At 41.3% G+C, this 21,686-nt stretch overlaps 2 protein-coding genes across 7 annotated transcripts; one reads left to right on the top strand and one right to left on the bottom strand.

Annotated features, from left to right (window-relative positions):
• The first annotated feature begins 254 nt into the window (after positions 1 to 254).
• On the top strand, positions 255 to 4,073 carry ccnj (cyclin J). 5 transcript variants are annotated; one of them, XM_042065936.1, is made up of 7 exons: positions 255 to 472; positions 639 to 695; positions 1,298 to 1,388; positions 1,559 to 1,769; positions 1,958 to 2,257; positions 2,826 to 2,985; positions 3,212 to 4,073. In XM_042065936.1, the coding sequence occupies exons 3-7, from the start codon at positions 1,320 to 1,322 to the stop codon at positions 3,549 to 3,551; spliced, it is 1,080 nt and encodes a 359-aa protein (XP_041921870.1). In that variant the 5' UTR covers positions 255 to 472; positions 639 to 695; positions 1,298 to 1,319; the 3' UTR covers positions 3,552 to 4,073. The 5 variants fall into 5 exon arrangements, with proteins under 5 accessions (XP_041921870.1, XP_041921871.1, XP_041921868.1 ...); XM_042065937.1 differs by having other exon boundaries at positions 1,268 to 1,388; XM_042065934.1 differs by lacking the exon at positions 255 to 472 and having other exon boundaries at positions 479 to 695.
• LOC121685423 (protein CC2D2B-like) lies at positions 3,675 to 21,610 on the bottom strand. 2 transcript variants are annotated; one of them, XM_042065933.1, is made up of 34 exons: positions 21,086 to 21,610; positions 20,924 to 20,981; positions 20,691 to 20,758; positions 20,530 to 20,607; positions 20,268 to 20,379; positions 19,962 to 20,098; positions 19,476 to 19,604; positions 19,009 to 19,206; positions 18,767 to 18,855; positions 18,496 to 18,636; positions 16,893 to 16,998; positions 16,028 to 16,230; positions 15,746 to 15,923; positions 15,494 to 15,647; positions 12,664 to 12,811; positions 12,252 to 12,351; positions 11,383 to 11,571; positions 11,185 to 11,271; positions 10,362 to 10,450; positions 10,041 to 10,220; positions 9,712 to 9,796; positions 9,303 to 9,412; positions 9,086 to 9,182; positions 8,715 to 8,813; positions 7,945 to 8,109; positions 7,828 to 7,854; positions 7,515 to 7,733; positions 6,971 to 7,060; positions 6,664 to 6,777; positions 6,350 to 6,484; positions 5,919 to 6,032; positions 5,673 to 5,731; positions 5,359 to 5,536; positions 3,675 to 4,989 (listed from the first exon to the last, which is right to left on the bottom strand). In XM_042065933.1, the coding sequence occupies exons 2-34, from the start codon at positions 20,928 to 20,930 to the stop codon at positions 4,798 to 4,800; spliced, it is 4,077 nt and encodes a 1,358-aa protein (XP_041921867.1). In that variant the 5' UTR covers positions 20,931 to 20,981; positions 21,086 to 21,610; the 3' UTR covers positions 3,675 to 4,797. The 2 variants fall into 2 exon arrangements, with proteins under 2 accessions (XP_041921867.1, XP_041921866.1); XM_042065932.1 differs by lacking the exon at positions 21,086 to 21,610 and having other exon boundaries at positions 20,924 to 21,042.
• Positions 21,611 to 21,686: the final 76 nt, after the last annotated feature.

The following is a 21,686-nucleotide window of genomic DNA, read 5'->3' as shown; positions in this document are numbered from 1 at the left end:
ATAGGCAGCAATTTGACATGATGTATTTTTTTTGTTTTTGTTTTATCGCCTTGGTTTTTTAGGCTACTCAATTTCATAAATATGCTTAAAGGTGCTTCATCCTATGCATTAGAAGTGAACAATTTGACCATGTGTGTTGAGGTTGATCAGTACTGTATATAGGCCTATCTGTTTTAGAAACCCAAGCCAGCATCATTTCCATCATCACACTTTACCAACTGGGGTGGAGGGGGGTTGTTCCTAATAACTTCCTGTTCTGCTCATGGGAGGCGGTTCCAGACTTTAACTGGACCGTGAGACTTTTCGAGAAGACATCGAAGTTTTTCCAAAGCTGACAAACCCCAAAATTGAGTGGTATTATTATCTTATGTGGCGTTTTCTTGTGACAAGTTACACAACCAGTATTTAAGCTGTGACTAGCCGGTATGCCAAACGTGAAGAAAATGAGATTCGGCCCTGATTGTGCCTCAAAGTAAGTCTACGTCTGATTGGGCGTTTGTTAGGAAGTTCAGAGTGTAAGGGAACATCCCATTGGTAGAGTATAGCCACTCCATGTGTTCCAGTCTTGCTTATTGTAAACTTAGACAATGAAACCGTAAACTTCGTGGTTCATTGTCAACATTGTTTCACTCTTCAAGACTCTTCAGAACTCAGCGCGTTCGTCCTCGAACGTAGTCGTGAGTCCATGTTTGGGGGTAAGTGTTTGTGGGTGTCTACTTAAATTGATCGTGAAACATTTTGTTGAAAAGCTACAGACAGACAGACCAGTTTGGCTGAAACAAAATTATGCCCACTATGACCGCTGAATGTATGATTTTGGCCACTGTGCCAACCTAGTCGCACCAGTGCTGAGTAGCTTTGGGCGAGTGTGATAGACTACAATGTAACTTTACAGAGTAGGCCTAGCCTAACTTTACAGAGTAACTTTTAACTTTGTTCCTGTCTCAAAGGCCTTCGCTTCGGCTACTCATCCAGTCCATTCATAACTCCCATCGGTCTAGGTCTAGGTGGCATAGTTAAATGTAGGTCAGTAAGCTCTTGGATAATGGTCTCTTCGTATTGTTTAAATGATCAACTTGCATCAGATTTTTCTATCCAGAGTAGACAGTTTTGAGGCTAATATAAATCTTGAATTTTGCACGCCTCCGATGCGTACAATCAAGGCGTTTTGACCATGTCATGGGTTCAGCTGAGGACACTCACTGACCCACTTGAAAATGGCATTCATTCTCCCAAAGTAAAAATAGCCTCCATGAACTTGATGTAGCCTACCTATTGGTGCTGCATTTTTTTTCAGGCAGCCCGACACATTTAATTCAATGGAGCTTGAGGGCCAATGGTGGAAAGGACAACTTGCAGGAGACATACACCAGGCTCTCCGCCTCAAGGTAAAAGGCTGAAAGCCTACATCTGAAATGTATAGCCAATTGGTTTCACTTTCCCTCCCTATGCTGCTTGTTATGACTTCATGGGCTATTTCTTATGATATGTGAATCATTAGGCCCATTCAGTGCATGCAACATTTTAAACCATAGGCCTACTTGTTTGACTATTCCAGGAGCTCAAGCTGCCTGTTTACAAAGGTCAGTCTCCACAACTCAACTTGAGGCGCTATTTTGCTGACCTCATAGCAGTAGTGAGCAATCGCTTCAAGCTGTGCCCAGCAGCCAGGCACCTTGCAGTTTACCTGTTGGATCTCTTCATGGACCGCTATGACATCTCTGTGCAGCAGCTTCACATCGTCGCCCTATCCTGTTTACTCTTGGCTAGTAAGATTTTCTTTTTATTAAAATATGTGCCCATTATGTGCAATCAGTGGTTGAATGAATACACAAATGCATTCATGCACCTTATGTCTTCATCAGAACATGTTAATTGGTTTCATAATTCTTTTAGGCTATTTTTGCATTTGATGATCTGGACCAATCCAATCACAATCTTTCTTTTATGTCTTCAGGCAAGTTTGAGGAGCGAGAAGACAGAGTCCCCAAGCTACAAACACTGAACAGCCTAGGTTGCATGAGCTCCATGAGCCTGGTCCTGAGCAGGCAGGGACTCTTACATATGGAACTTCTGCTCCTGGAGAGCTTCCAGTGGAACCTGTACCTCCCCACAGCTGCCCACTTCATTGAGTATTATTTGTCAATAGCAGTCCATGAAGGGGACCTGCATGATGGCTGGCCCATGGTCTGCCTGGAGAAGACGGTTCTTTACATGAGCAAGTATGCAGACTATTTCCTAGAGGTCTCATTACAGGGTGAGTGATTCCTTGTTGTTAAACCCATTGTACCTCTAGGAAGGGCACTAAATGAATGAAAATATGATCGTTATTACTGTACATAGTAAACTTCAAGTCTATTGTATACTATTGTGAATGTTGCTTGTCTCTTGACAAATGGAAGACCAAGACCTGAGGTGAACGTGGACTGTTTCAGTATTTTATGTAAACAAGCACAAACAGGTTTCATAAAGACTGCTTATGCATAAATGCTACGTATGTGTATTACTGTTATGATGGTCATGTCAAGTATGCAAAATGGATCCACATTATATATTCTTTGCTGTGAATTGCTGTTTTGCTGTCTGGACTCTTTTCTCCAAGATAGCATTTCACATAGTCTTTGGTTCCTTCCTGGCTTTGTGGCTAGTGTAAAGTGCAGGGTTAGATTTTCAAGCAAGCTTTCATATGCAGTTAGGATTTTGCAAGTTTTTCTCTTCAATTCCAATGTTAGGATGCATCAGCAAGGCCTTGTGAGCAGCAGTTAAGTCATTCCTGTGTGACCGCTCAACTGATCCTCATTTTTTCCCCTTTTCTTTGTTTTCAGACCACCTTTTCCTAAGCTTTGCGCCGTCTTTGGTGGCGGCTGCTTGCGTGGCAGCCTCTCGCATCGTCCTGCACCTGTCCCCAACGTGGCCCAGCCGTCTCCACCACCTCACCCTGTACCCATGGGAACACTTGGTGCCCTGTGTTGAGAGGTTACTTGTGTGAGTAATTGGTCTCTGAGCCATGCACATACTAATGTGTCACTAGTGATACCCTCACCCTCAACTGACTCTGCAGTGATAATACAGCATTACATTATTTCTTTCTCATATAGTGGTAGGTTGATAGAGGTGTTGTTTGGATAACCAGGTTGAAAATGCTGCACCTGCACACTGCCAGAAAGTGTAGAATGCAAAACTAACTCTGTTCCGATTCTGCCATTCTCAGTGCTCACGACGGTGACCTGAAAGAGGCGAACAAGCAAAAGTGCCAGCACTCGACGTCCCAGGCCTCCCAGGTGGTGTTCCAGACACAGCCCCAGAGCACCGCTCAGTACCTCCAGAGGTCCGCGCTGCAGTACACCCAGCCAAACCATTCGCAGCCTGGGCTCTCCCAGGCCCATGGGCCATCCCCCTACCTGACTCACGCCACCACACTGCAATCCAGCGGCACCCTGGGACAGGGGCAGACCATCTCCGCTCCACTGGACCCAAAGGGGAACCTGCTCTCCCGGGGCTATCAGTTGAACGCACTGTATACCTGTGCCACCCCCCAGTTTGAGAGGTGATTGTGGCCATGACCGGTGTGGACATGATTAAGTCAAGGTTACAAAGCTACCCCCACCACCATCTTACCTCTGACTGGAAGGATTAACTGATTAATTTCAGCTGCTAAGCAATGTTCTTTTAAAAAAAAAAAAAAATGACAGAAGGCAGAAACAGAAGGCAACTGGTAAAGAAGTGTTTTTTCAGCATTACATTTGGTGCTGTACAAAGTCAGGGCATGCAAATGTGCATAGGTGCAATAGTAACTGTTTATTTTTTGCCTTTAATCCACTGATTGTTTTTGTGGGGTTTTGTTTACCTCTCTTCCAGGAAATCATGTGATTATGTTAAAGTGTATTTTTCAATGCAGACTTCACGAGAAACATAGGTGTAAAGCCATTTTTACAAGTAGGTCTAGTTGTTTTTTTGTGCGCTGCTACCTCAGAAGCATTGAATGTAGACTGTTGTCCTGTGAACCAAACCAAGTGCACTTTGATTCATTATGTTTTTAATAAAAACACGGCAGGGTGACTATGAACAGCTCAGACATACCCCCTAAATTACTTTCATTTTTGCTCGTGTCAAGTTGTCGTCTTGAGGTTTGTTTTCACTATGATTGTTTCTAACATCTTAGAATATGTGGGCTTTTTTTGACCGCTGACTTTGACTTACGTCTATATCAGATACTCTTTCAGACATCAAGTGAATAGAGTATTTACAGAGGGACTCTGAGCAATCACGATGTATTTCATTTCAAACAAGGGATATTAACATTTCATAGTGACAGGGCAATTTGGTAAAATGATATAGGCTACAACAATGACCAAGAGAGCCAACACAAATACTAACATTTAAAACAAAGATTTCATTGGCTATTACATTCCCCCTAGAACATCCCTTGTTGCCTGTCTGCACTTCTTTGGCAAACAAAAACGGCATTGACTGCCCGTAGAAGAGTAGTCTCAACGACCAATGCTGGTGATCTCTACCCTCATCTCTAGATAAGAGTTCAAATGAACGGAGGCCAAATATGGTTACTTCAGGGGGGTTTTCCAAGTATGTAGTTTAGTGACAAACCTGGGTAAGTTAACTCCGAGTAAGTGGCAAACCTCCTAATAGAAGAGCTGTACGGCTTCAACAAAACAATGCCATAGGGCTCTGGTTGAAGGAGGTTTACCACTTAATCTGAGTTAACCTACCTAGGTTTGTCACTAAACCACGTACTTGGAATACCCCCAGTTCATCTTAACATGGAGGCTGGTAGTATGCTCATCGCTGCTGCACTACTAGTGATGCTAGGAGGACCCAGACAGACAAGATGTCGTTTGGGTAGGGGTGGATGTAAACCGAGAGTGCAAACTCGGTCCCGGGGATCTCTGTACTGTGGATCTGGGCGTTCTGGACTCGTTCTGTCACAGCATCCATATTAGTGAAAGCCATATGAAGGGTCATGCCTGTCACCTAAATACAAAGGATGCATTGTTCATGTACAGTGTTATGCTATTTCTTTTTTTTTTAGTCTAGTCTAACACAATAATGCTGGTCGCATTTGATTAAGGTCACAGACAAAATAAGGCTGACACAAATGTCGCCTTGGCATTACTGGGAATATTAATGTGTTGTGACACAAATAAAAAAGAATCCGAAACAAATGATGTTTTTATAGGAAGGTTGCTAAGTTGTAGATGTAAATTCCAGTCAAATTTTTCTCAAGAATCTATAGTTCCTACTGATGTTTATTATCTGCTTATCAACTTCAAAGTATGGTGTCAACGATGAGATATTTAAAGCTACAATCCCCAAATGAGTGATTAGAAGTCTCAGCCTCACCTTAAAGTCACTCATCTGGACGGGCAGTGTGTAAAGCTCTTCCTCCATGGAAGAGGTGTCGTCCAGCATCTCAAACTTGGGCAGGATTTCACTTAGCAGGATCGGGAGGCGCCTGTTCCACCGTGTCGGATGAGGACTCCGCCATTCCATCAATCTCTGCTTCAAATGCTTCTCCATCCTATCAAGCAAAAGCACACAACTCAGAAAGACATGATGTCTGCAAAACAAATGTTTATAGAGATTCCTTACTCAAGAGCATAATTATTAATCATACAGATGCTTATTTTAAAGACCCTCCTCTGGTTTAAACCAACCTTCTTTGTAATACTTCAACAAGCTGTGACTGAGGCAGGCGATACTGGATTACAGGGGACTTCCATTTTGTACAGGTGCAAAAGAAATAATTATTAAAGCACACCCAATTATTTTTATTATCTAAATACACAATGGCAATTTAAAGAACCAAAATAACAAAACAATTGTGTTCTGCTTGCAGTACCTAATTTGGCCACATGATATCACTGTTTCACAGGTAATTACATAGGATGGTTAAGACTTACCTCTTCTGCTGGCTTTGCTGGGGGGTCTCCTGGGAACAAAGCAATCCATGTAGAAGTTTCTGACAGCTCAAAGTCTTGCGGCATTGCACGTTCTTTACTCTTATAAAACCACACCTTCAACGCACAAAAAACAAAAGACATGCTTGTTTATCTCCGGTGACACAGGCAGGCAGTGGCAAAACCACAATGCGGTGCAAGGCAATGGTGTGTGACAAGATAAACACTACTGCCTCTCTGTCTCAGTTCTACACCCCTCACTGAAAGTTGTTTCGTAAGAACTCTGACCCCATATACCCAAAGGAAATCATGACATAAAAATAAGGCCAATGTTTGTAAAATACAAGGCACTGTAAACATGTAAAAATAAATAAATGTAAGAAAATCTTCTGAAATAAACTAAAACATTGAAAGACAACACATATATACTGTACATTTCTCCCGCTGACCACACAGTCCATTTTTATGATTGGACAGTATGCATCATATAAGCTGTAGTGTTTCCCATCTTTTGGATTCCACACCAAATCACCAGCGCAACCAGTGGTTAAAACATATGCCGTCTCACCCTGAGAAGAAGATGGTGATGTCAGTTAAGATCAGTTCAGTCAGTTCTTTAGTCTATTAGCCTACTACATCATGTGATTAAATTGCAAAATAAATTTGAGAAAACTGTATCAAAGGTAGAAGTGGTAGAGGTCTCTTCTGATAACTAAAATGGATGTCATTTCAATTTCATTTAGCTTACCTCTATAATTGATGTGCCTAGAAGAACCCATGCCTGTACTTTTAAATACAGAAAGAAGTTGCAGAGGAGAACGGCTAAACTGACACTGTTCCCAATGACTAGATCCAAGCATTGCTGTCAGGTTTTCAGACACAAAGACAATTATGTTTAACTGAGCATGGAATATTTAAACACAATTTCAGTGCTAAAAAAAATCCCCTTCACAAACTTCAGCTTATTGAAAATAATAACAAGTCTGTGACTATCTGTAACAGATATTTAGTTTTACATTGATGTGAGCAGATCACATTGCATCCAGTGAGAGTACCTCCGAGGTGAGCCACATCTCTCCATAGTCTCCCACTTCAGATGAACTTGGCAAAACAGGAATCAAAGACACAAAGGCAGCTATTTTCTTCTGTAGAAAGTTGGGAAATAGATAGGCATTTTGTTCTCACACAATGTTTCCTTACAAATATATATACCTGAGAACATACATATTGAATATGTCTTAATATATTATAATGTATTATGCATTATAATATCCTATGGTAATCTTGTTTTAGTAATCAGTTACAGGCTCCCTACCGGACACAGCAATATGAATGTGGAGGACTGTATATTAGTTGTCTCTGGGAAAGTGATTTCTGGACAGTGTGTGTGGAAGTTATTCCTGGGATCGGCTGAAGCCATTCCCCTGACGCTAATCCCATACTTATGAATATGTATATCCACATTGAACATACAGTATACAGTACACTCATATATATATATTGGGTTATTAGAGCATTAACACCAGGCAGCTTTTGAGTGCCTAGTTTAATGCCAATACATTATCAACGTCAACGTGTGCGGGTAGTCACATGCTTTACCAAGGAAGCTAATTTGCTCTGATGCTGCTCCTCCTCGTCATCAATGTGCAGGACCTCCGGTGGAGGTCGGAGAGGTCTGATGAACTTGGTGGCCAGAACCAGCTGTCCTTCACTGTTCACTACAGTGCTGAAGAACCTCCTCTTCTTGCCCACAGCTCTGCACGCACTCTCAAACTGTTTTGCCAGCACGAGATCAGCATCGCTTACTGGGCTCGGAAACTGACACGAAAAACACAACGTGGTCAACATCGTGTTGTACAGTACGGAGAGAATAAATGTGAATTCTCCTACGAAAGACAGCAGTCACACTCACCACCCACAAACGCTTCTGATCAATGTCCTGGGTGATACAGAGAGAGAAAGACTAGTTACAATGGAAACACACACACACACATTTTTATTTTAGAGAAAAAAACAGCATTATGGCAACCATGTTTGACAGGTCTTCCTGAGAAGAGATAGGCGGGTCAAGAACGATGTAGACAGTGAGGTAACTGGCTTTCCGTTGTTTTGCTGGGTTACTGTGAAAGTCGTTCCTAGACCACGTATAGCCCAGCAGTGCAGGGGGTGTGTTGATTTTGAAAGTGCAGCTGATCTGATAGCATTAAAACAGAATTACACAAATTAATTTAGCTGTTCACACATGCAAACTGGGTAAATGTGCATACAATATACTGAATAAACACCAAAATGACAATTTTATGTGAATCCAGGGAATTTCCAAAATCAGCATACGAACAGATCACCAAAACAGTTAAGCTGTCATAACATATTTAGGATATGCACAGTGCTATAAGCAATGATAAGCGTGTCACGCATGTCAACTAACGCAGCAAGTGATGTCTTTTAGTGTCTAAATGTTGAAATCGACTGAAGAGTGTGGGCATGAATATGTGTGGTGCCTCTGTGTGAAAGTGTGCCGCTGCCACGGAAACCCAGCGCCCACACAGCTGTGGCCTCGACGGCAGTTGACAAACAGAGGTAGGAGGGCGAGAGAGGTGGGCTACCGATGTGAATCACACCGACGATCGGCATGAATGACGCAGGACGATCAAGCTCCCTGCTGATTCATTACGCGGCCTCCAGCGTTTGAAGGGGCAGAATTTAAGCGGTGATCTTCCATCCGTTCACATCCTGTGCTTTCCGTAAGCTCTCTCTTGTGGTGGCTGATGTGCGATGGTGAAAGGGGGGAAGCCGCACCTTTGACTGTTTCAGCAGAGCCCTGAAGGGGATGTTCACAGAGCCCAGCCACTGCTTGCCTAAGAAGGTCTGTGTTCCACAGCCCCTCAGTGTGTGTCTCTGTCATCAGAGAGAGACACTGGATTAGTGTTCTTCATTTAACCTCCCTGTAATGCATTCATGGGGTAATTCAGCTGAAAAGGAGAAAAAAAGCTAAGACAATGTCAGGCCACATTTTCACACATAATGCATGATACTTCAAAACAAACAGGGAATGTTTTCAAAAAGCAAACTTGTACAGATACAGATCTGTTCTGTGGCATGACATTGTCCTCTTCTTATGTGTGTACAGGCTCTATTCTGCCCCCCCCCCCCCCCCCCCCCATTCACACCTCCGTCAGTTGAAATGACACCACATCAAAGACGTTGATGATGATGTCATCCTGAACCTTGGCTAGACCGGCGTGGCTGTAGTCACCATCCGGGGAGCTGAGACAAGAGACGACAAATCAGTGGCATTCAATTTCACAGAAATGACAGATATGCACAAACTGAATGGGGAACTGTTGCGGCTATGCTGCATCTGACAATGTCATCAGAAAGGCATGCCTGAAGTCAAGGCAGAATTCCTCTCTCCAGATTGGGTCAGGTCCTTCTGCGATGTTGGTCTCAAATGACGAGCGTTGAAATTTCACCTCAGCAAAAGGCTGAAGCTGATCCTGAAGAAAATGCAAACTATTTCAGTTTCCAAAATCATAAACGCTCTAAATTAAATAAAGAACAACAACGTATCATTTCAGGACATAATCCTCCCACATCTAAAATTGAAATGAAACCAATCACCATAGAAACAGTGCCCTATTTACTTAAGCAGTCTGTGGGCTGTAGCCATGGTAATCAGGGGGCTTCAAAACCAGCTCAAGGACTTTTTGTTCCTGCCAACTCTATTGTGTCATGTCTGAGGAACATCACATCAACACCACAGAGATGTCCTAATGGCCTGTTGCTGCTACTGCACCTGTAAGTCATCTTTATGTGTCCAGCGAATGAAGAACTGTTTACCGCTGGACAGACCACAGTAGGGTCCACGATTCTCCATATGACTGTTAGATAGACAACAAATTCAAGCTGACCAATCATCTTTAAAAACACAAGTTTGAGTAGGTATCTAACATGATACCATTCACTGTAAAATGTATAATGCTAATCTGTTTCCATATAAACATCACACGTATACTGCATGTAATACATCACATTTGCCATTAGGTATGCCATAACATATGCATGCATCCTGTGTTTGTAATGTGCAGTACATTAAACTTAAGTGTGAGTGCATAGGAACTGTACTGATATGTCTGCTGTCGGATGGGTAAGTTTACAGCCCTCTGGACATCGACGCGGATCGTCAGATCTCCGTCGGAGAGCAGGCCAGGAGGGACACCCTTATTATTCTGACGGCTTGGCCTCAACTGCTGCGATGGCCTGCGCGTGTTCATATTGCTGGGAGGTGGGTCAGGCAGAGGCGGACTAAAGGAGGAAGTCATACACTGTCTGCATAAGAAACGATGACGGCTTTCTGTGCGTTCACGCTGGTAAAGAATTGAAGAGGAGGGACATCAGATAGCAGATACTTTAAGATGTGGTTTGAAGGGTATGGCTTTCACTCACATTTGGAATCGCTCAACCTCTCTGACGATATCAGACAGATTGTATTTTTTGTCCATGTGGTGTAGGTCTTTCTGAACACCACTCACCAACTAGAACAAAGCAGAAGAATAGATGAATGTCACTCTCAGTCTAAAGTGTCCAAGCAAATATAGACCCTTTCAACAATAAAAACAAAAACAATGCTTGAATGTTCTATTTGGGACCCAATCTACTTCCTCTGCATTAAGATAACATATGGAATGTTAAAAAGGAAGTCTTGTGGGGACAACTATGATGCTGATAATGTAACTCTCTTGAAAGGGTCTATACATCAAAAAAAGCTTGAGAGTATTACACAGTAGGTTTGTGACATTCACACAGACATTTCAAAGAGATTAGAAGCACATTCGGGATGTGCTTTGCACTGATCTGATTGGTGATGTTCTAAAGTGTATGCATGAAAACATTCTCACAAAGTCACACTGTTTTTTAACAGCGTAAGGAGTGGCTAAAATTATGTGTGTGTGTCTGTCTCCCTCTCTCTCTCACACACACACACACACACACACAAATACACAGAAATATGCAGTGATTCAGTGTACATGTAGGAGTTAAGTGATCAAAAATAGAGTTTTGGATTGATTGTGCCTTTTTCTAGTACAAGTGGGTATAAAAAGCAAAACTAAACAACTCTTTATTCACTGCCACAGAGCTTTCTTGCCTTGCAACAGAGAACACTGCATTCTTACCTTATAACTGTAGAAATCAAAGACAACATTCTAACCACAATCAAGAATTGAGGAAATGTCAAATTTAAAGTTTTCAAGCTTTTTTTCCTCCCAACCTTCTGAAAATACTGGACGGCCCACTTCCTCTGTGCTGTGATGCAGTCTGTCTCTCTGGGCGGCTCATTGTGGCATCCTTCATAATCCTTCATCAGGACACAATATAGCCAATAACAACAGAAGCCTGTGATGCCAACCGTACACATATATACATATACATATGAATAAGACTGCACAGGTTCTACTTGAAGGCCCACCTCTGTCAGGGCCGGGGGGGTTTGCCAGTCGTGCAGGGGGATGGGACGAGAAGGGATGGCGTGCTGGCTCCTCAGGCGCAAGAGGCCGAAGCGTCGGGAGGCATCCAGCTGCTCATCTGTGGCGAAGTAGTCCTCTGCAGACTCTAGATGGAAACGGCTACTAGGGTTCTCTTGAATGTGGCGCATCTCCTGGTAAAGTGGACACAGGGCGCAAGGTCAATGTCAAAGGTCAAAAGGTTTGCCTTTGTGTAAGTGTAATGGAAAATGAACATTTTATTGCTTTATGTTGTTCACAGAAAACATCACTGTGCATATATGTTGAAGTTGCTGAAGCTTCTTTGTACTGAAACACTCTCTGGATCATGAAAGATAAGGTTGTTGAGATTCTGTAACAAGTTTGAGGTGCACTGTGCACATAACTTTGAACATATTTCTTTTTAATACTTTTGACTCATTGAACTGTCTTTCTCTTTCTCTAGACATTCGAGTCTCTGACTATTGGTTGTGTCTTGCTGATATATGGGTCCTTGAGATATGCGTCTTTGAAACATGTGCCTGCAACAGATGTACTCCATTATGCTTTTATATTTTTTTTAAAAACAATTCTGTGAGACAGAAGTTAGATTAAGTAAAAGATTTCCATGACATTGATTGAATGCTGTACATAAAGACCTGCTCATATTCAGATTCTCATTCTGTTTGATTGACAAATTGGTTTCAATTACTGCTCCACAAGTTGGAGGCGAAGAATAACTGCAAATGAACATTGCAGTAGACGACTTATCCCTACAGTATACGTATACCAACTGTCAAGATGGTTATTTAAAAAAAAAAAAAAAATGGAATCAAACTGAGACGTGTGTACAAACCGCCATGAGTTCATAGAGACTAGTGTTCGCTGGGTGATTCGGGTCAATCCGCAACCTCATGAGCCACTCCAACTGTCTCCTAGTTAGCTGGGCCGGCAAGCTACAGTGACCAAACAAAACATGTCTGATTGGATTTTTAAGGTGGCAGTGTGTATGACAAGCTAAAGTGTTGTCTCCATTCTCCCAGGAGTGCAGAGTGGCTAGACACATACTTCAGTATAGTATTAAAATCTACAATACCGGTAAGCTATGTCAAAACTGTGGTAACATTTGATATGAACTGTTTTTGGGATTGGATTCAGTGTAGGAGATTACTGTGGATGAGTATGAGAAGTAATCTTTTTATCTTTATCTATCTAGACAGACTGGCGGTTATAAATAGCCAGCCTGATACATAAAGGCATGAGCCCACCTGCTAAAGGATGGCAGGACTGGATCTGCAGGGGGTGCCTTGGGCAGACCCCATTCATCCTCTGCCCATGACAGGACATAATACAGCTTTGCACTGGTCAGCAAGCACATGTGCTCCTTGTCATTGTCGTTCATTTTGAAGAATACATCTGAAAGACAGTTTTAATATTCACGCTGAATACACATCATATGCCTGGTGATGATAAAGGTAGTAACTAATATCTATACAGTGCCTATAAAAAGTATTCACCCCCTTAGGTATTTCCCATGTTATTGCTTTATATAAATAAATGGAATCGTTGTCTATTTAATTTGGGCTTATTACAATAATATAACAGCGGTCCAGCCAATTGGTGCTAATAGTCTCACAATTAGGCTATTAGCACAAATTTGGCTATAATTCCACCATGAGACAAAAGAACACTCCAAACAACTCAAATAAAAGGTTATTGAAATGCAGGGGATGGTGAGGGGATGGATACAAAAAAATGTTCAAGTCACTGAACATCCCCTGGAGTTCATGGAAATCCATCATTAAGGAATGTAAAGATTATGGCAAATGTGCAAATCTGCCTAGAGCAGCCTGTCACTAAAAACTGAGTGACCGTTTTAAAGGTGCTCTAAACAACGTTGGCTATTGTCACTTCTGTTGACATTCAAACAAAACAGAGAGCTAGCTCGCTACTCCCTCCCCCTCCCTCCCGTGCAATAGAAACTCTCCAAAAACTTGCATCTTGTCGGTGATTGGCTGGAACAGTTTGTGATGTTTTTATGGTCCAGGCTGGACTAAGTTGTTTTTGTTGAAGTTTTTGATTCCCAGAGACCGATTTTTTTTTACAGTGTATTCAGGGCACAGGCAACTAAAGTGGATGGTGAGGTGATGTTTGCAGAATGTGACAAAAAAATGTTTTAGTTTAGAAACCGGGTAACATCGCTTAGACCTTAAAGAAGAATGATGGTGGGGGAGGCCACCAAGCCACCTATGACAACTCTCCTATGACAACTCTTAAGAAGTTAAAAGCCTCAGCAGCTGAGATGGGAGAAACTATGCATACAACAACTTTTGCCCGAGTTCTTCACCAGTCAAAGCTCTATGGGTGAGTGGCAAAGCTCTTATTAAATCTCGACTAAAGTTCACCCAAAGACATGTGGGAGACTCCAAGGTCAAATGGAAGATTTGTTGGTCTGATGAGACCAAAATTGAGCCTTTTGGTCATCAGACTAGATGCTATTTTTGGCGGACACCAAACACTGCACATCACCAAAAACACACCATCTATAATTTGAAGCATGACTGTGGTAGCATCATGTTGTGGGGAGACTTCTCAACACCAGGCCCTGGAAGGCTTGTAAAGGTAAAAGTCAAATGAATTCAACTAAATATATGGAAATCCTGGAGGGACAATCTGATTCAGTCTGCAAGAAAACTACGACTAGGGAGAATGTTTACTTTCCAGCAAGACAATGAGCTAGCATGGGAACACCCAGACCTTCACAATTGGGTGTGGGTCGGGAAAAAGTTAATTGATTTATGACTTCCAGCAGGGGCGTAACTAGCAGTAAAATTAAACTTAAATTGATACATTAAACTCTTAGCAAATTGTTTCAAAAGTATAGCAATCTTGTAAATGAAGGTTTTAAATGCAGTTGTTTACTCAATTCCAAAGAAATACACGTCCATGCCGGATTAGTGATTGTATTAGGGACATTGGAAATGGGCTTCAATGGCCTCTTGGCCAGACAGACCTGCAGAGCAAATCCCAAATTTGCCAAAAGGTCCTATGGGTATTTCCAGGCTAACAATGAGCCAAAGCATAAAGCGTAAACTACACAAAAATGGTTTAAAGACTGCAAGGTTCTGGAGAGCCAGAGTAAAAGCCCAGACCTCAGTCCTATAGAAAATCTGTTCCATTCCAACCTGACAGAGCTTGGGCAGTTTTGCAAAGAAAATGGAGTAAAACTGCAGTATCAAGATGCGCAAGCCTAAATTAGACCTATCCATGCAGGCTCCATGCTTTAATTGCGGCCAAAGGTGCATCTACTAAGGAGGTGTATACGGTATTTATGTAGTCGCTTATTTTGCATTATATATTTTAAATGAATTAACATTACTTTGTAGAAATCTGCTATCACTTTAAAATTAAAGAGGGGATTTTTTGTCAAATATTGCAAAAAAGGTCAAATTAAATTGATTAAGGTTCCATTTATAAAAGCACTAAAAGTGGAAATATCCAGGGGGGTGAATACTTTTTATAAGCACTGTATATGAAGTGACTGCATATCTTATAAAAGAAAAGAATGGCAAACTAGAAAAACAATAGCAAACCATATATTAGTATTCCAAACTACTAGAACAAACACATTTCATTGTGTCTATTAGTGTCTGCAAATGTCTGCTGGAAGTCTTTATACTCTTATGGCGAATTGCCACTTAATATGTTCTCTCTTGTCCCAAGAGTTATTTCCTATTTAATTATGTCTCTGCATAGCCTGGGTGTTCCCATGCTGCCTTGCGCGCGATTTGATTCATGCTGCTAAGGCAGCCTGGAGACCATGGAGCAAATTTTCGCCTGAGATAGGGAACCAATCACAGAACAGGGGGGAAAGCAAGACGATGATGAGCTATGCACAGACGCATTTGATAGACATTCGTGGCACCCAATAAACGGATCTGGGCATTTTTTTCAAATACGAGAAAATGAACGTTTGGTTCCCAGACCACGTCTCATTGAGAAGTGGTGGCGTTAGCCAGGCTAGTCTCTGCATTACACACATACAGATAAAATACAGCTTTTTCAAATTTGGGAATTGTTACTATTAATTTTACTCACTGCCCCCAACTCCTGTAAAAGAGTCTTTGACAAGCTGGTCAGAGCTGAATTCTGATGTCTCCACTGGTGCGCTGGTAGATGTTATATTTCTGTGAGGAATCGGTAGATACACCTTGGCAAGAAGGGTGCTCCTGAACTTCTTATGCTCATGGATCTTAAACATTTATGGGGCACCAGAACAGTTTGTCAAATCTTTACTTTGTATTATTTTTAACTAGAGTAATAAAACAACACACTCTGCTTATAATATACCTCCAGCATCAAGCTTTCCGGCCAGTTTGTGACTTGCATATTGAATGTCTCCTCAATGTTCACTCTGAAATCATGGTGAAACGGTGACCGAGATGTAACTGAGACAAGTTTTCCGTTGTAAAATATTTTTACAGAGATCTTGCTGTCACGCAGTGCTGCTCTTCTGCAATATTCTAGGCTAAAAGATGAGATGGGAAAATGGACGAATGGGTGAATAAAGAAACAGAGAGGATCTGTATGGTCATATGAAATTTCCAGATACCGTATGCATATTCATCTTACCTGTCACACTTTAAGTCAGAAGTGATCATCTCATTCATCCTAAGAACAGGAATGTAGGGGAAATGGCTCATTCGTCTCGGAGCAGTACGATGGAGGCCATCTCCTGCTCTCTCCTTGCGGTTGTAGGCATTTAGTATATCTTGTAACCCCTCACTCATAAGGTTTTGAGAGAAGATCATGTCATCATCCACAAAAATAGATCCCTGCAGAACATAAAAATCATTTAAAATCCTTATTGCTGCATAAATTAACATTTTTGATAAATGATAATGCACTGTCAAGGTATGCCTATACCAAATACAAAGCTTTATCAAACCATATATGTATGTATGTATAAGTATATATACTCTTTTGATCCCGTGAGGGAAATTTGGTCTGCATTTATCCCAATCCGTGAATTAGTGAAACACACTCAGCACACAGTGAACACACAGTGAGGTGAAGCACACACTAAGCCCGGCGCAGTGAGCTGCCTGCAACAACAGCGGCACTCGGGGAGCAGTGAGGGGTTAGGTGCCTTGCTCAAGGGCACTTCAGCCGTGCCTACTGGTCGGGGTTCGAACCGGCAACCCTCCGGTTACAAGTCCGAAGCGCTAACCAGTAGGCCACGGCTGCCCCAAATTAACGGTTGACAGCTGCGGCCACGGCATCATGCCGGATTGGCACCGGCGATGCTACTGGCACAATTCATGTGTTTCGCACAGCGACGTCTTCTCAATAGTGCTACAGAAGCTCTGTACATGTATGTATGTATGTATGTTTGTGTGTGTGTGTGTGTGTAACTATGTATGCATATATTATAATTTTTTCCCCTATAGTTCATAAACACTGTGTGACCAAGCATGCAGCCCACACAAACACCCACATCCTCCTCTTCTGCTATGGTACTCCCAGCAGTGCTGTCTGTGGGTGTTCCTTCAGTAGCAAACTGGACTGATGTTCCATCTCTGGTTGCTGCTTTCAGCTCCACTCTGTCAATAAACATGCAAATATAGCCTAGTCATTAAACAGCACTGAGGTCACATTCAGTTGAAATGAGATAACATCTGTCCAACAATGTATGCAGCAGAGGTGGGAGTAAGTCACACATGTGTGCAAGTCACAAGCAAGTCGCAAGTCTTAACCTTCAAGTCTCAAGCAAGTCCAAGTCATTTTTTGTGACAGTCAAGCAAGTCAAGTCAAGTCAAGTCATAGCTTGGGTCAAGCAAGTCAAGTCAAGTCATAGCCAAATCATTGAAATTCATGATGATTTACCCATGTTTTCATTTTAAAATAAGCTACAATAGGCTAGTTATGAACTGCTGAAGTTTTATTTGTAACAAACAAATAGACATTGCATTCATTCAAGCCCCATAGCCTACATCTGAATGGTTTATAGAATAAGATGAAATGTATACGAATAAAAACAAATGTATTTCAAATAGCCTATTATTGTTTCAATATGCCTCAAATATTAGGTAGCCTAAGCTACATCAAATCATGAAAATATATTCAAACAGTTCAAGTTACACCTGTCCTGACCTGTCACATCTCCAGGGAACCAATAATGTTGAAAAAGTGAACTAATCAATCAATCAAACGCTGCCGCCGACGTCACTGCCAAAGTTTGACAAGCGCGACAGCGCAATTGGTTTTAGAAGGGTTTAGGACCGTCAATGCTATGTCATATTATACATAAGCCTAAAATGTGAAATAAGCTACTTTTCTATGCTGATTGCTGGCAGTTAGCTAGGCCTACTTACTGGTGTTAGCCTACTACTAGGCTGTAACGTATGGAACAGGGACGTGTTTAAGAGGGAGGGAGAAAGAGAGGCGCTTACTTTAGGTTACATTGGCAACATTTTCGCTATATAGAATGAACTTAGACAAGAAAATGTTTCACTTTGCTATTTCACACATTTTACGTAACACGACTAACTTCGGATGAAAATCAATGTGGTGGTGGTTATGTCGCTATTTTGCACACTTGCAGACTGCTGTTCATTTCTCCTTTGACTTGTCAGATACATCATCTGTGAAGCCAAACATTATTATGTTTTGGTATAAACGTAGAGCCTTCCATTTTTGCAAGTTAGCCTACCTCAGTCTGTCTCATTTGATCTGGCACTTGCTGTTGGTCTGTCAAGTCGCGTCACTTGGTACAATGACAGGTTCGCTCGCGTGACGCATGCAACAGCACCTAAGCAGATTTTCTAAAATCGTAAAGTTAACTCCTTAATATCTATGAAAAAAATAAAAAGTCAAGTCATTTCAAGTCATTTGTCTCAAGTCTAAGTCAAGTCTCAAGTCATGAATAGCAAGTCAAAGTCAAGTCGAGTCTTTTATACATGTTGATCAAGCAAGTCTCAAGCCGTAAAAAATGTGACTCGAATCTGACTCGAGAAAGATCTGCATATTGTCCTTCATAGATAAGGAGGGTAATGTTATCTTTTACTTTGGTTCTGTAAATGACTTAGTGGGAGGCAGACCTTTGAAACTGGAGTTTTACAGATGAACTGACATAATGGTTCCTAGTTCTTAGGTCTTTCAGACACTGCCATGTAGTTATGATATTTCTCAACAGCAAAGCATCTTCCTCCTTTATCACTCGCAAGGTCCTCTGAGTTTCTCTGCACAGAAATCACATACATTTTAGTTAAACTCACCCCCACAGTTATGTCTCCAAGTATAACACACCTTCCTATAGGTTGGAGAGAGAGGCTTCTCAAATTATGTCTGCTTCTCCTGCTGCATTCTTACCTGATCTGGCTATTTAAAGCTTTAGACCTTACGGCAGATGTGTGACTTTGAGCATCCATATCCTTTTTTGATTTCTTCAATGCCCTTAGCTGCCAATCAAAACACAATATAATAATGATAAATTACTTTATAGCCATAGATGGGTGGAGTTTGTTAGCCACAGATTTGTAGTGTTGTGGGTGAGACCTCGTTCAATTTTGATGTCAACTTAATGTACACAAACAGCATATGAGACAGAGCACCTTCTCCTGTAGGTAAGTAGTCTTGTCTATACCCCTTCTGTTCTTGTAGCTCTCACACAGCCCCAGGAGCCTGCTAGCCAATACGTGCTCACGGCTGAACAGGGAGTGATGAGTGAACTGGATCCCTATTAAGTTCAGGTCGAGCTGCCAGCAGCTGGTAGCGGGCTTGGTCTCTGAACCACCTCCAACCACCACAGACTAAACAAGGGGACACAAGGCCAATGTTGAGCGCATAGGATCTGAGGGCCTGAGCTCGGCCTGCCTAGATTAAGAGATTATAACTGAGGAAGCATTGAGAAGGACGCAGTGGCTATGGGGAGAATTAGTCTGATGAAATCACCTGGTACCACATGCAAACAAACCTGAACCTGAGGACACAGCGTCTCATGGCTCGAAAGCAAGCAACTGATCTGACATGTTCTTCAAAAATGTCACAAACAGTGGGCACAATTGTATGAAACACTTACCTTTATGTACCTAGTGGTCAACCCAGCAGAGATGCTTGGAAATGGGAAATCTATTTTAGCTCGCCAGTAATTCTTCATCGGGTTGGGAAGTGTATTCAAACACCCATCTTTTCCAAACCAGCACTCTCCCTAGTCATGCAAGGAGTATAAATTAATACACACAAAGAAACAAGTAAGAAAACATAATCCACACACAATGTGATTATTCTATCCAACATCTCTTACAGTAGATGATTTGAAAAAAATTGCTTTAATGGTTTCCTGATTCTGCTTGTGTTGGAAAATGTAGGATCCCTTTTCCGTTTGTTTTATGTTATACACATTACTATGAATATCACCTGCCACGTAAAAAACATATTCTGAGGTATAAAGTCTTCATTTGAAATATAAAATGTGTCAAACCTGAGTTGACTGTTGCTTTCAAAGTAATAAAATAGGATCCCACTTGTTCCACAAACACAAAATATATTACCTGTGTGACCCTACCTTATGCTGATCAAGAAGTCGGTGAGACATTTTGTCATACATTTTCCTCGGCATTTGAATCCTCTCACAAACATATATTCCTTCATCATCCAAAGATCGTGGCTCAGTACCCTTTGGAAGAATGTCTTCCAACTCCACTGCCAGAGTGCATGAAAAGGTCAAGGGAAGGTCAAGCAAGTATACCAAAATTTGCCAAGATAAACTATCATGTAAGATTATGTTTTTCCTGTCTGTAATATACTACAGCACGGACAAATAATTGAATTATAAAGATCACTATTTAATTCTAATCCGTTATTTCAGTACCTGCTGTGTCCAGTGGTACATACAAACGCTTTCGGTCCACTTCAGTGTGCACTGTTACACCTGAGACCAGGGGACTGTCATCCTCAATGTCAATAATGAAATCAGAATTTGTCTGCACAATGACAAACAAACTTAGTACTGCTGAATTTGAGATTAAATATGTATTGTTCTACTTACTTCAACTTTTATCCAATTCCTGACTGAAAATGGTTAAGTTAGAAACGGTTATTAGTTTAATGCATCAATCATACTATAGTTTTACCTCGGATGAATCACTTGAATCCCTTTCCTCCACACAAAATGGATGGCAAAAGAACCTATATGCATCTTCCTCAGATACCTTCAAAACATTTACAATAATTATTTTGGGCTATGGCACTGTAGTTGTGTTGAAATTAGACCTGAACACAAACAAAGCCTCACCTCACAGTTGTTTTCTTCTGAGCTCTCCAGTGTGAGAACTGCGTTCTCCACAGAAGGTGAATTTGATTCTGATGTTATAAACATCAAAACAACATAAGCATTTAAATAGATCTATTATCCTACCTCCTGTAGCAAATTTACATGCCGAAAAACATTAACTGAACATAGTTGATTAACTTCTTGACTACAGGACCTTACAATCATTTATATGCAGTTAAGAGTAATACACTCACCTGTCATTTCACTAACGTTAGTATCCTCTTCAGCCAGTCTATCCCTTGGACAATTGGACTGTCATTTTCATTAAATTACTTAAAAATCAGTCCTATACCAGACTACCATATATATATATATATATATATATATATATATATATATATATAAAAATACCTTACCCTTTCTGGTCCCTGAACTACAACCAAGCACAGGACTAGCTAAAAAGACATCTGAACATCACCTTTGGTACCTTTGGTAGCTATGATGCTAACAGAAAATTAATGAAAGCTTAAATGCTGTTTTGCTTCAGTTTGACTAATACAACACTGTCAAAACCATCAACGTGTTATATACTTTGTTGCTGTTGTAGTTATCATGTGCTGTTACCTACTCAATTTCAGCAGCCTAAACTAAACAGTTGAGGAAAGATAAAATGTTAGCTTAACCAACATTTTTAGCAGCTAACGTTAATTTTTTAGGTATGCGCGCGATGGTCTGGCAGTCAACGCTAGGGTCAATGTAACATACATTAAACAATGGGGAAAAAAGGTTGATTTACAAGCTATTTCTTTCCAAAGTACTGACATATCTATTCATGTAATTTCAATTTCCAGTTCTGGTGAATGACTATGATAATCTGTAGAAATGCTGGCCACTTTATCCATCAGATAAATTGCTTGTAGTTGTAGCCTAAAAGTTGATAGACAAGTGGGTGGGTTTTAGCGGTTTCGCATTTCCTGTCACCCACTTTTCTTTGCCACCCGCTTCCTTTTACACTAA

This window comes from Alosa sapidissima, chromosome 16 (assembly GCF_018492685.1).
Source record: "Alosa sapidissima isolate fAloSap1 chromosome 16, fAloSap1.pri, whole genome shotgun sequence".
Lineage (NCBI taxonomy): Eukaryota > Metazoa > Chordata > Actinopteri > Clupeiformes > Clupeidae > Alosa > Alosa sapidissima.
Note: the sequence above shows the minus strand (reverse complement) of the source record. Positions and strands in the feature narration are given on the sequence as shown.

Coding starts and splice junctions, on each gene's coding strand:
- ccnj (XM_042065936.1), top strand. CDS start 1,320: ATGGAGCTTGAGGGCCAATGGTGGAAAGGACAACTTGCAGGAGACATA. Junction 1,389..1,558: donor ACCAGGCTCTCCGCCTCAAG/GTAAAAGGCTGA, acceptor TGACTATTCCAG/GAGCTCAAGCTGCCTGTTTA. Junction 1,770..1,957: donor ATCCTGTTTACTCTTGGCTA/GTAAGATTTTCT, acceptor TTATGTCTTCAG/GCAAGTTTGAGGAGCGAGAA.
- LOC121685423 (XM_042065933.1), bottom strand. Junction 20,380..20,529: donor ATTCAAGTGATTCATCCGAG/GTAAAACTATAG, acceptor GTCATTGTGCAG/ACAAATTCTGATTTCATTAT. Junction 4,990..5,358: donor TCCAGATGAGTGACTTTAAG/GTGAGGCTGAGA, acceptor CTTTGTATTTAG/GTGACAGGCATGACCCTTCA.